Source organism: Vulpes lagopus, chromosome 6, assembly GCF_018345385.1.
Source record: "Vulpes lagopus strain Blue_001 chromosome 6, ASM1834538v1, whole genome shotgun sequence".
Lineage (NCBI taxonomy): Eukaryota > Metazoa > Chordata > Mammalia > Carnivora > Canidae > Vulpes > Vulpes lagopus.
Window position 1 is genome coordinate 114,214,881 of NC_054829.1, and position 14,961 is coordinate 114,229,841.

General features: G+C 35.8%; 1 protein-coding gene across 1 annotated transcript in view; it reads left to right on the forward strand.

Moving 5' to 3' along the window:
- Positions 1-14,961, forward strand: part of USP53 (ubiquitin specific peptidase 53) — a 75,017-nt gene that overhangs the window by 22,240 nt on the left and 37,816 nt on the right. The window contains exons 3-4 of the mRNA XM_041758955.1: positions 4,428-4,520; positions 9,222-9,356. Of these exons, the coding sequence (XP_041614889.1) occupies positions 4,428-4,520; positions 9,222-9,356 (228 nt within the window). The remainder of the gene's footprint in view (positions 1-4,427; positions 4,521-9,221; positions 9,357-14,961) is intronic.

A 14,961-nucleotide genomic window follows, 5' to 3' on the forward strand; every position in this document is an offset into this window, starting at 1 on the left:
ATGAGTAAAATTCTACCAAACATTGCATGCTATATAAAAATAGCTGATGAAAAGAAGAGTGAATCAAACTTCATTATTGTCTTATTTTAAGAAATTGTGACAGCCATCCAGCTTTCTACAACCACTACCCTGATCAGTTAGCAGCCATCAACATCAAGGCAGGATCTTCTTCCAACAAAATGATTACAACTCTGAAAGCTCAGATAATGGTTAACATTTTTAGCAATTAAATATTTTTAAATTAAGGTATGTATGTTGTGTTTTAGTCATACAGCTCTTGCATGTTTAACGAACAACAATATAGTATAAACATAGCTTATGTATATGCACTGGGAAACTAAAAAGTTTGACTGGCTAATTGCAGTATTAGCTTTAGTGTGATGGCCTGGAATTGAACTTGCAATATATCAGAAGTATGCCTGTACAGGTCTTAAAACCTCCTTTGTTTAATTTATTCCTAGGTATTTTATTCTTTTTGATGTAATTATAAATAGGATTGTTTTCTTAATTTCTCTTTCTGATGGCTCATTATTAGTTTGTAGAAACACAACTAATTTCTTTATGTTAATTTTGTATTCTGTGACTTAATAGTTTTTTGGTGAAGTCTTTAGGGTTTTCTATATATAGTATCATGTCATCTGCAAATAGTGACAGTTTTACTTCTTTTCAATTTGGATGCCTCATTTCTTTTTCTTGCCTAATTGTTGTGGCTAGGACTTCTTGAATAGCTGTGATGAGAGTGGGTGTTTTTGTCTTGTTCCTGATCTTAGAGGAAAAGCTTTCAGCTTTTCACTGTTGAGTATGATATTCACTATGGGTTTGTCATATATGACCTTTATTATATTGAGGTATGTTTCTTTTATACTCATTTTGTTGGGAGTTTTTTTATCATAAATGATGTTGAATTTTTATCAAATGCTGTTTCTGTATAAAGATGATTATATGATTATTCTGGTTTTTAATGTGTAATACATTGATTGATTTATAGATGTTGAGCCATCTTTGCATCCCTAGAATAAATCTCACTTGATAATGGCATATGATCCTCTTCATGTACTGTTGAATTTCATTTGCTAATATTTTGTTGAGGACTTTTGTATTTATGTTCATTGGTGATATTGGCCTATTATATTCCCTCTCCCTCTTTTCCCTCCCTCCCTCCCTACCCCCCCCCTTTCCTTCCTTCCTTCCTTCCTTCCTTCCTTCCTTCCTTCCTTCCTTCATCTTTGTCTAGTTTTAATACCAGGGTAATATTGGCAATATTGGTAATATTGGTAATATATGAGTTTGGAAGTATTTCTTCCTCTTTAGTTTTTTGGAATAATTTGAAAAGGATAATTACCAACTCTTTTTTTTTTTTTTTTGTAAGATTTTAAAAATTTGAGAGAGTGAGAAAGAATGAGTACGGGGGAGGGGCAGAGGAAGAGGTAGAAGCAGGCTCCCCACTGAGCAGGGTGCCTGACACAGGGCTCAATCCCAGGACCCCAGGATCACAACCTGAGCTGAAGGCAGATGCCCAACAATTGAGTCAGCCAGCCACCCCAACCAACTCTTCTAGTGATTAGTAGAATTCACCATGAAACTATCTGATCCTGGACTTTTGTTTGAGGGAATTTTTAAGTGACTGATTCAATTTCATTACTTGTAATCATTCTGTTCAGATTTCCTATTTCTTTGTGGTTTGGTCTTAGAAGGTTGTGTTTTTTTAGGAATTTATCTGTTCCTTCTAGGTTTTTCAGTTCGTTGGCCTATTATCATCTATAGTAGTCTCTTAACGGTCCTTTGTATTTCTGTGGTGTATTTCTGTGGTATTTTCTTTCTATTCCAGAAGGTGTAACTTCTCCTGCATTTCTGATTTTGTTTATTTGGGTCTTCTCTTTTTTTCGTGATGAGTCTGGTGAGAGGTTTATTGATTTTTATCTTCTCAAAGAACCAGCTTTTAATTTCATTGGTCTCTTCTAATTTTCCCTTTTAAGTCTCTCATTTATTTCTACACTGATCTTTATTATTTCCTTACTTCTACTAACTTTAGGCTTTGCTCTTTTTCTAGAGTCTTTGCATGTAAAGTTAATTTATTTGGACTTTTCTTATTTCTTGAGGTAGAGCCTGTATTGCCATGAACTTCTTTCTTAGAACTACTTTTGTTGTATCCCATAGATTTCAAAAAGTTGTGTTTCCATTTTCATTTGTCCTAGGGTTTTTTTTTTTTTTTACCCCCTTCACATTTCTAAGCACTTCTCCTCAACCCTACCCCAGTCTTTTTATTATTCAAGTGTAAATAATATGCAGTGTTTAGTTTCAGATGTACTATGAGTGATTCAACAGTTCTCTACATTTCTCAGTGCTCATCAAGATAAGTGTACTCTTAATCCCTTTTAACTATTTAATCCATCCCCAAACTCTTCAAGAGTCTCTTGTTTAGTTGGATTCTTTTTTTCTTTTTTTTTTTTTTTTTTTTGGATTCTTTTTTTCCTTGTTTGTTCATTTGTTTCCTAAGTTCCATACATAAGTCAAATCATAATGGTATTTATTTTTCTTTGACTTATTTCACTTAGCATTATGCCTTCCAGTTCCTTCCATGTTGTTGCAAATAGCAAGATTTCTTTGTTTACCTATTGGTTGTTTATAATCAACATTTTAAAATGAAGTAGGATAAGGGTTAACTACAATTAGAATAACTTTTGATACAGATTTTTTTTAAATAGGGGTTAAATGATTATACTGAATTATGTATAGAGAAGTCACATAAAATATTTTTTCTGTAGTTTGGATCTAGTGTAACTTAAACATTTTGCTAATCCAGAAAACATTCCAGTTATATTTGAAAGAGTTACTTCATTAGTCTTATAAACATTGTGGAGGGTATTCTCTTTTGGCTGAATATTTTAGGATTTTATCTGATGACATAACTACAATTGAGTAGTTATGACATATGGTGTGGTTTTAAATTCTCTAAGTTAAAAGCAAAGTCATAATCTTTAATAACTAATATTTATTGTGTTCTTACTTGTGTTGGTATTTCCTGAACACTATATGTTCTCTGTACTCCAATTCTTAAAACAATTCTAAGAGGTAGGTACTGCTTTTATCTTCATTTTACTGATAAGAAAATTGAGTTTCAGAAAATATTTGCTGAAGTCAGCCCAAGAGGTGGTAATTAGTAAATCCAGAATTAATACCCAGGCAGCCTGCCTTCAGATGTTGTATTATTAAGCCTACTTTCCAAGTTTGTGCTGTCCTGGTCTTCATCTTGACAGATGAATGAATTCCAATGTCGTGTATTTTATGTTATGATCAGAGGTGTGCGCTTTACAAGAAAATTATTAAACATTTTCAAGTGCTTTGCAAAAACACTGAATTATTTGTGATCTTTAAGAAAAAAAAAACTGTCAAAGGGAAATTCTGAAATGGCCTTTAGTTATTGAGGCCATTTTCAATTATTGAGTAATTGAAAATATAGGAAATGTATTAAAATTATTTGTTTTTCTTAATCTTTGTTTCTATTTGGGAGAAATGAGACAACACGAATGGATTTTCTAAGTTATATTATTTAGGAAATGATGGAAAGATATAGGGAAGCTTGGAGATCTGTTCCTTATAGTAGTAATTACAGCAACAAATAGCAGCTGGCATTCATTGCATGCATGCCAGTTATGTACTGGGCACTCCTCTAAGCACTTTATATATTAATACATGTTATTTAATCCTTATAAGAATGCCATGAGCCAGGCAAAATTATCCCCACTGTATAGTTTTCAAATTTTTTTAGAATGATTTTAAATACTGGGCTGATTTATTTAAACCATTACGGTGTTGTTTTTGTCTTTCAGCACCGAATGATGAATGGATAATAATTGCAGCAAATACATTCGTATTATTCCTTAACTGATGCTTTTTACCATACTGTCCCTCTGTTACCACACAGCTGGGCGCTTTGTCATTCAATATACAGAGACCACAGGCCTCTGCTCACTTTTTCTGGCTGTTACCTACTGACCCTTATTTGATACACCCTGGCTTTCAACTCCAATTATATTTCCTTCCTAAAGTTCAGTCTGTTCCAAGTATTATAATCACTTCCTCTTTCATGTCACTGCCAAGTCCTCTATTCAGTGTCCCATGTTTCCTCTTCATATAAAATCCTTAACTGAGGAATTAGTTTTTTCTTATTCCATGTCTGTCAGTTTTTACATGTGAATCAATAGGAATATCTTCTAAATCCATCTTTTATATATTCACTAGATGTATATAGCAGTTTAATAATTGCTGTTAGTTTCAGTAGTTACATATGTCTGATTGTGCACAAGAGATTAAAAGAAGTTATTAGCCCTCTGCAATTTAAAAAATACTCAAATCTATCTTTTATTGTAGGGAGAAACACTTTACTGTATTTCCTTTTTCATTGTTTCTTTCTTATAATTTCTTAGGTTTTATGGCAATTGGATATATTTCGAAGAAGCTTGCGGGTTCTAACTGGGCATGTTTGTCAGGGAGATGCCTGCATATTTTGTGCATTAAAGGTAACCTTTTAATAGTACTGGAAAATTACTATTAATTGTTTTGCCAAAAATTTCACTTTACTTGATTGTTTGGTTTGACATATTTGGCCACTTTATTTGAAAATAAAGTTCATTGTCAAGTGACTTAGAGCTTTGAATGTGAATTCTTAAAGTATGATTTATTCAGGTTTATGGGTTTTTTTCCCTCACTTTTATGTAAGGGCAGTTAAAAATATTCTAAATAGTATAGAAACATTAGAAATGTTACATTTTTCATTATTTTGGAGCAATTCTTTTTTTTTTTCTTTTAAGATTTTATTTATTCATGAGAGACACACACAGAATGAGAGAGAGAGAGAGAGAGAGGCAGAGACACAGGCAGAGGGAGAAGCAGGCTCCATGCAGGGAGCCTGATGTGGGACTCAATTCTGGGTCTCCAGGATCACGCCGTGGACTGAAGGTGGCACTAAAACACTGAGCCACCCGGGGTGCCCTGGAGGAATTCTTTATTCATTTTATGAAATGTTTTTTGAACTATTACTGAATTTTGTGCACTGCTGTAGTTACTGAGTTTACAGCAGTGAACAAGGTGATAAAACCTCTGTTCTCATGGAGCTTATATTCTTGTAGGGGAGGAGAAAATAAGTAAGTATATTTTTTATAGTAAAATATAAAGTGTGTTAGATGCTAATAATTTAAAGGGGAGGGGGGAAATAAAACAGGGAAAGGGAATAGAATGTTGAATAGCCAGAAAAGCCTCACTGGGAAAGTTTAAACCATTATCTGGAAAAGGTGATGGAGCGATGCATTCTGAGCAAGCAGGGAAATGGTAACTGCAAAGGCCCTGAGGTGAACGTGGTGATATATTCAAGGAAATCTCAGTGGCAGAAGCTATGTGAGCAAGGCAGAGAGTGATAAGAGATGAACTTAGAAGTAAGGTAAGTTGTGGTGATTGTAAAACATATCTGCAGGGGCGTGTGGGTGGCTCAGTTAGTTAAGCATCAGACTCTTGATTTTGGCTCAGGTTATGATCTCAGTGTTGTGACATTGAGAAGGCTCACCTTGGGCTCTGCACTCAGTGAGGATCCTGCTTGAGGTTCTCTCTCTTTCTCCCTCTACCCATCCCCGCACTCCTGCAGCTCTAAATAGATAGATAGATAGATAGATAGATAGATAGATAGATAGATACTTTAAAAATAAAACATTACCGCAGATTTTTCTGTACTTTTTTTTTTTTTTTTTTTTTTTTTTTTTTTTTTAAAGAAAGAGCATGAGCGGGGAGAGGCAGAGAAAAAGAGAGAATCCTAGGCAGACTGTCATGCCCAGGGCAGAGCCTGACACAGGGCTTGATCCTCACAAGCCTGAGATCATGACCTGAGTGGAAATCAAGAGTTGGACACCAAACCAACTGAGCCACCTAGGCACCCCTCTTCTGCACTCTTCCTATCAAAAGGTAGAGTCTAGTTCTTTGAATATAGGTTGGCCTTAACGATTCGCTCACCAAATAAACTGACAGAAATGATGCTGCAGACATCTGAGGTTAAGTTAGATTGGAAAAGGTGATAAAATTTCCACCTGGCTGTAAATTAGGGTGTCATTCTTGGGAGTGAGCCACCATGTGGTGAGGAAGCCAGGCTGGCCACAGCTAAAGCAGAAGTCTAAGCAGATAGGCAGCACCAACAACCAGCATCAACTGCTTGATGGACGTGAGCAACCGTCAGATGATTCTAGGTCCCAGCATTCATAATGTCCCAGATAACTCCCAGTGGAGCAGAGTAGAGCTATCCTCACCGAACTTGGTGATTTGTGATCAAAATAAATGTTATTTTTAGTAACTGAGTTTTGCGGTGGTTTGTTATGGTTTGTATGTTATCTGGAATGGGAGTCCTTATTGTATAGATCCTTCAAGACCTATGTGAGAACCTTGGCTTTTTCTCTTGAGTGTTTTAGGAAGTCTCCAGATTGTTTTGAGTGGAAGAGTGATATAATCTGTTTGAACTAGATAGAATCTTTGGACTAGATCTCTTTGGCTACTTGGATGAGAATAAATAGAAGAGAGACAAAGGTAGAAGCAGGGAATCATGTATATATTAGCATCTCATTTATGTCATTGTTTGCCCAAGAATTTAAGATTTTATTAACATGTTACAGAGATAAACATTTCATTCTTTTACATTCTTGAATATTCTTAAATGCATACGTACATACAAGAAAATAAAAACCATTTTCCTGCTTTATTTTGATTTATGTTCCTGAATAAACTCACCAAAGAAGACAATTTTATATTCTCTTTTTTAGAACATGGCAAATAGGGTTAGGGAATAAAGAATTCCCTGCTGTTCACTGCTGTTAGGGAATAAAGAATAAACTTAGATCAAATTACAGTATCACATTTTATTTATGCCACAGTTAACTTTGGATATTTTGTCCATTTGTAAAAACTCGTATAGTTAAAATTTCTAGCCTAAATCTTTTCATGGCCTTACACAATCACTTGCCTACCTCCCTATCACTTACCCAAAACACACTCTCTGTCTCACATATTGCTCTTTAGATAGACTGGCTGACTCTTGCAGTTTCTCAGAGCTGGCTTCCATTTCTGACTGTTTTCATTGTTATTCCTTTTGTCTAGAATGTTTATCTTCTAGATGTTTTTGTGGCTAATACCTTATTTCCTTTATGCTAATCCTCAAATGTGGACATCAATGAGGCCTTTCCTGACTACCCTAAGTAATAGTTAACCTCCCTCCTACTCTCAGCATCTTTATTTCTATTGTAATACTTTGTCTCTCTTGTATTTTATTTCTTATTTTTCTCCATTGTGTTTATCATATTCTGACATTCTATATAATTACTTACTTGCCTTCTCCTTATTACAACTAGAATGTATGCCCCATAAGGGCAGGGTTTTTGTTTTCTGTGAAGATACTTCACATATACTAAGTCAAAAAACAGATGACGGGGATCCCTGGGTGGCTCAGCAGTTTAGTGCCTGCCTTTGGCTCAGGGCGTGATCCTGGAGTCCCGGGATTGACGGCATCGGGTTCCCTGCGTGGAGCCTGCTTCTCCCTCTGCCTCTGTCTCTGCCTCTCTCTCTCTCTCTCTCTCTCTCTGTCTCTCATGAATAAATAAATAAAAATCTTTTAAAAAAAAAACAACCCCAAAACAGATGACAAATGAATGATACTCAGGTGTAGGACTAATATCTTAAACATTACTTTGAAAAGTTAATTACCTAAATAAGAAATGACATCTGAAAATACTGATTTTTTCATATTTGTAATCATAGCTGAAAAATTATAGTTCTAATATCATTTGTCATCTTTATTCTTAAATTTTAAATTTACAAATTAGATTTTCTTGCAATAGTGGAACAGTTTTTGAAATATTTTCTTAGCCTGCCATATATTGATCTGGAAAAAAAATGTTTTTGAGATGACATACCCCTTGAGCTAATTAAGAATTTAATATGGCCAGTCCTTATATGGTTGGTTGTCACCGAAAATCTTCTTTTTCCCCTATCTAAGATGATTGTCATAAAACTGGAAATTATTAGAAAGTTTTTCTTGCTTAAAGTCTAAGGAGGGGATCCCTGGGTGGCGCAGCAGTTTGGCACCTGCCTTTGGCCCAGGGTGCGATCCTGGAGACCCGGGATCGAATCCCACTCGGGCTCCCGGTGCATGGAGCCTGCTTCTCCCTCTGCCTGTGTCTCTGCCTCTCTCTCTCTCTCTCTGTGTGACTATCATAAAAAAAAAAAAAAAAGTCTAAGGAAAGTGGAAAACTAGATTAACATCTATAATCACATGTTCCTGAATGTTTTCACTGTTTCTTAGGTTAGAAATAATGTTCTAAGTGAGGAAAACTGATGATTTGAAAGAAAACTATTTTAAAAATCAAAAGTAATCTTTTTTCTCACTTCATGCAAATTGTAGTGTCAGTTTTTGAAAGCAAACTTGATTAGCAGGAAATTGTCATTCCATTGAAGTTATACAATTTTTGTTTATATAATCAGAGTTTGTAATTTTCTGAGGTTTATTTAGGGAGAAACAAAAAATTCTAAAAGTTCGTTTAAGCTACTTTTTTTTTAAAGACTAGTGAGTTCCTACTAATTTTTATGCTATTATATATTTATTTTTGGTTAACATAACTTTAATTCCTATACATACTTTTAGATTTACAGCAACTTATCTCAGAATTCTTCATTAAACAACTTGGATCAGGGGCACCTGGATGGCTTAGTGGGTTTGGCATCTGCCTTAGTTTCAGGTCATGATCCCAGGGTTCTGGGATTGAGCCCCGCATCAGGCTCTCTGCTCAGCAAGGCATCTGCTTCTTTCTCTGCCTCTGCCTCTCTCCTCCACTTGTGCTCTCTCTTGTGCATGCTCTCTCTTACATACATACATAAAATCTTTTTAAAAAAACAACTTGGGTCAGAATAGCTGGGAACAGTTTAAAAATTGCCCTTCAGCATACTCAATCAGAATCTCTGAGGATAGGAACTGAAAACTCACTTAATTCTGTGCACACTAATATTTGATTTCGAGGCTGGAGCATGCATTTCTATACATTACTGTTATAAATAATATTTATATGGAATTTTAGAGCAAAAGACTATTAGTTTCTGGGTATAGTGTTACGAGTTTCACTGTGTTATAATGAAATTACGGAACTGTTCCTTTAGTTGTTGGCTTTAAACTTACTGATGTACTTGTTGATCCCCAGACAATATTTGCACAGTTTCAACACAGTCGAGAAAAAGCACTTCCCTCAGACAACATAAGGCACGCTCTAGCGGAAAGCTTCAAAGATGAGCAGCGATTTCAGCTGGGTCTTATGGATGATGCTGCAGAATGCTTTGTAAGTATTTCAGATAATCCTTAAATCAGGATACTAGTTCCTTTTCCTTAGATGATATGAATTTTGAGACAAATGAAGCATAAATTTCTAACAGTGGGAAAGAATCATAACTGCTCAATGGATCCATGTCTTACCTGCCCTTCAAAGTTCAGTTTAAGACCATCTGTGTCTCATGACTTTTGATTTTGGTTATTTGTGCTACTGTCATTTTTATTGGGTATTAGACTCCTGGAATATTTTAAAATTTATTTATTGGAACATACATTTATTAAATATAAATTATGTCACTTAAGTCTGTGTTCTGCCTCCATAGGGTTTATGTGCAATGTATTCTGAGCAGTAGCATTTCTCATGACATGCAATAATTCTCTTTGGAAGAGAAGAGGATTTTGTGGGCAGCTATCAGGGGCAGCAGTTCTGATACACATCTCATTCTGGGTGGAGAATCACTGACTGGGGTTGATGTTCCAAGACTCTGTGTTACCACCAGCATTCCTTTGAATAGTAACTAAACCTCACATACCTTCTACAGTATACGTGTTGATTATTAAATGTGTCAGTGTTATCAATGTTACCTATATTTAAAGAGGTAGTCATTTCTTTTCCTTAGTCTTGTATCTGTTTAGCAAATTCCATAAATTCTTTCATCAGAAAACCTCTGATGAGGTTTTCCTTGACACATTATTTCCATGAAACCATTTCGTACTAGTTCAGACCCCTACTCTCAGCAGGGAGTACTCGTATCCTTTCAGCCTATCCCCTTAGAGTGTTTTTTTAATGATCAACAGGTTAATAAAATTTTCTTCAGATTAATCTTTGCCCTTCAGATATTCCTGTGATTCAAATCTGGACTCTCTTCTGACATTTAAGGCCATTTACAGTTAATTCCAGTTTACCTCTGTTCTCATGGAGCTTATATTCTTGTAGGGGAGGAGAAAATAAGTAAGTATATTTTTTATAGTAAAATATAAAGTGTGTTAGATGCTAATAATTTAAAGGGAGGGGGGAAATAAAACAGGAAAGGGAATAGAATGTTGAATAGCCAGAAAAGCCTCACAGGGAAAGTTTTAAAACCATTATCTGGAAAAGGTGATGGAGCGATGCATTCTGAGCAAGCAGGGAAATGGTAACTGCAAAGGCCCTGAGGTGAACGTGGTGATATATTCAAGGAAATCTCAGTGGCAGAAGCTTTGTGAGCAAGGCAGAGAGTGATAAGAGATGAACTTAGAATAAGGTAAGTTGTGGTGATTGTAAAACATATCTGCAGGGGCGTGTGGGTGGCTCAGTTAGTTAAGCATCAGACTCTTGATTTTGGCTCAGGTTATGATCTCAGTGTTGTGACATTGAGAAGGCTCACCTTGGGCTCTGCACTCAGTGAGGATCCTGCTTGAGGTTCTCTCTCTTTCTCCTCTACCCATCCCCGCACTCCTGCAGCTCTAAATAGATAGAATAGATAGATAGATAGATAGATAGATAGATAGATAGATACTTTAAAAATAAAACATTACCGCAGATTTTTCTGTACTTTTTTGTTTTTTTTTTTTTTTTAAGAAAGAGCATGAGCGGGGAGAGGCAGAGAAAAAGAGAGAATCCTAGGCAGACTGTCATGTCCAGGGCAGAGCCTGACACAGGGCTTGATCCTCACAAGCCTGAGATCATGACCTGAGTGGAAATCAAGAGTTGGACACCAAACCAACTGAGCCACCTAGGCACCCCTCTTCTGCACTCTTCCTATCAAAAGGTAGAGTCTAGTTCTTTGAATATAGTTGGCCTTAACGATTCGCTCACCAAATAAACTGACAGAAATGATGCTGCAGACATCTGAGGTTAAGTTAGATTGGAAAAGGTGATAAAATTTCCACCTGGCTGTAAATTAGGGTGTCATTCTTGGGAGTGAGCCACCATGTGGTGAGGAAGCCAGGCTGGCCACAGCTAAAGCAGAAGTCTAAGCAGATAGGCAGCACCAACAACCAGCATCAACTGCTTGATGGACGTGAGCAACCGTCGATGATTCTAGGTCCCAGCATTCATAATGTCCCAGATAACTCCAGTGGAGCAGAGTAGAGCTATCCTCACCGAACTTGGTGATTTGTGATCAAAATAAATGTTATTTTTAGTAACTGAGTTTTGTGGTGGTTTGTTATGGTTTGTATGTTATCTGGAATGGGAGTCCTTATTGTATAGATCCTTCAAGACCTATGTGAGAACCTTGGCTTTTTCTCTTGAGTGTTTTAGGAAGTCTCCAGATTGTTTTGAGTGGAAGAGTGATATAATCTGTTTGAACTAGATAGAATCTTTGGACTAGATCTCTTTGGCTACTTGGATGAGAATAAATAGAAGAGAGACAAAGGTAGAAGCAGGGAATCATGTATATATTAGCATCTCATTTATGTCATTGTTTGCCCAAGAATTTAAGATTTTATTAACATGTTACAGAGATAAACATTTCATTCTTTTACATTCTTGAATATTCTTAAATGCATACGTACATACAAGAAAATAAAAACCATTTTCCTGCTTTATTTTGATTTATGTTCCTGAATAAACTCACCAAAGAAGACAATTTTATATTCTCTTTTTTAGAACATGGCAAATAGGGTTAGGGAATAAAGAATTCCCTGCTGTTCACTGCTGTTAGGGAATAAAGAAAAAACTTAGATCAAATTACAGTATCACAATTTTATTTATGCCACAGTTAACTTTGGATATTTTGTCCATTTGTAAAAACTCGTATAGTTAAAATTTCTAGCCTAAATCTTTTCATGGCCTTACACAATCACTTGCCTACCTCCCTATCACTTACCCAAAACACACTCTCTGTCTCACATATTGCTCTTTAGATAGACTGGCTGAATCTTGCAGTTTCTCAGAGCTGGCTTCCATTTCTGACTGTTTTCATTGTTATTTCCTTTTGTCTAGAATGTTTATCTTCTAGATGTTTTTGTGGCTAACACCTTATTCCTTTATGCTAATCCTCAAATGTGGACATCAATGAGGCCTTTCCTGACTACCCTAAGTAATAGTTAACCTCCCTCCTACTCTCAGCATCTTTATTTCTATTGTAATACTTTGTCTCTCTTGTATTTTATTTCTTATTTTTCTCCATTGTGTTTATCATATTCTGACATTCTATATAATTACTTACTTGCAAAAAAAAAAAAAAAAAAAAAAAAAATTACTTACTTGCCTTCTCCTTATTACAACTAGAATGTATGCCCCATAAGGGCAGGGTTTTTGTTTTCTGTGAAGATACTTCACATATACTAAGTCAAAAAACAGATGACGGGGATCCCTGGGTGGCTCAGCAGTTTATTTGCCTGCCTTTGGCTCAGGGCGTGATCCTGGAGTCCCGGGATTGACGCATCGGGTTCCCTGCGTGGAGCCTGCTTCTCCCTCTGCCTCTGTCTCTGCCTCTCTCTCTCTCCTCTCTCTCTCTGTCTCTCATGAATAAATAAATAAAAATCTTTTAAAAAAAAAACAACCCCAAAACAGATGACAAATGAATGATACTCAGGTGTAGGACTAATATCTTTAACATTACTTTGAAAAGTTAATTACCTAAATAAGAAATGACATCTGAAAATACTGATTTTTTCATATTTGTAATCATAGCTGAAAAATTATAGTTCTAATATCATTTGTCATCTTTATTCTTAAATTTTAAATTTACAAATTAGATTTTCTTGCAATAGTGGAACAGTTTTTGAAATATTTTCTTAGCCTGCCATATATTGATCTGGAAAAAAATGTTTTTGAGATGACATACCCCTTGAGCTAATTAAGAATTTAATATGGCCAGTCCTTATATGGTTGGTTGTCACCGAAAATCTTCTTTTTCCCCTATCTAAGATGATTGTCATAAAACTGGAAAATATTAGAAGTTTTTCTTGCTTAAAGTCTAAGGAGGGGAACCCTGGGTGGCGCAGCAGTTTGGCACCTGCCTTTGGCCCAGGGTGCGATCCTGGAGACCCGGGATCGAATCCACTCGGGCTCCCGGTGCATGGAGCCTGCTTCTCCCTCTGCCTGTGTCTCTGCCTCTCTCTCTCACTCTCTCTCTCTCTCTCTGTGTGGACTATCATAAAAAAAAAAAAAAAAAAAAAAAAAAGTCTAAGGAAAGTGGAAAACTAGATTAACATCTATAATCACATGTTCCTGAATGTTTTCACTGTTTCTTAGGTTAGAAATAATGTTCTAAGTGAGGAAAACTGATGATTTGAAAGAAAACTATTTTAAAAATCAAAAGTAATCTTTTTTCTCACTTCATGCAAATTGTAGTGTCAGTTTTTGAAAGCAAACTTGATTAGCAGGAAATTGTCATTCCATTGAAGTTATACAATTTTTGTTTATATAATCAGAGTTTGTAATTTTCTGAGGTTTATTTAGGGAGAAACAAAAAATTCTAAAAGTTCGTTTAAGCTACGTTTTTTTAAAGACTAGTGAGTTCCTACTAATTTTTATGCTATTATATATTTATTTTTGGTTAACATAACTTTAATTCCTATACATACTTTTAGATTTACAGCAACTTATCTCAGAATTCTTCATTAAACAACTTGGATCAGGGGCACCTGGATGGCTTAGTGGGTTTGGCATCTGCCTTAGTTTCAGTCATGATCCCAGGGTTCTGGGATTGAGCCCCGCATCAGGCTCTCTGCTCAGCAAGGCATCTGCTTCTTTCTCTGCCTCTGCCTCTCTCCTCCACTTGTGCTCTCTCTGTGCATGCTCTCTCTTACATACATACATAAAATCTTTTTAAAAAAACAACTTGGGTCAGAATAGCTGGGAACAGTTTAAAAATTGCCCTTCAGCATACTCAATCAGAATCTCTGAGGATAGGAACTGAAAACTCACTTAATTATGTGCACACTAATATTTGATTTCGAGCAGGGGCATGCATTTCTATACATTACTGTTATAAATAATATTTATATGGAATTTTAGAGCAAAAGACTATTAGTTTCTGGGTATAGTGTTACGAGTTTCACTGTGTTATAATGAAATTACGGAACTGTTCCTTTAGTTGTTGGCTTTAAACTTACTGATGTACTTGTTGATCCCCAGACAATATTTGCACAGTTTCAACACAGTCGAGAAAAAGCACTTCCCTCAGACAACATAAGGCACGCTCTAGCGGAAAGCTTCAAAGATGAGCAGCGATTTCAGCTGGTCTTATGGATGATGCTGCAGAATGCTTTGTAAGTATTTCAGATAATCCTTAAATCAGGATACTAGTTCTTTTCCTTAGATGATATGAATTTTGAGACAAATGAAGCATAAATTTCTAACAGTGGGAAAGAATCATAACTGCTCAATGGATCCATGTCTTACCTGCCCTTCAAAGTTCAGTTTAAGACCATCTGTGTCTCATGACTTTTGATTTTGGTTATTTGTGCTACTGTCATTTTTATTGGGTATTAGACTCCTGGAATATTTTAAAATTTATTTATTGGAACATACATTTATTAAATATAAATTATGTCACTTAAGTCTGTGTTCTGCCTCCATAGGGTTTATGTGCAATGTATTCTGAGCAGTAGCTTTCTCATGACATGCAATAATTCTCTTTGGAAGAGAAGAGGATTTTGGTGGGCAGCTATCAGGCAGC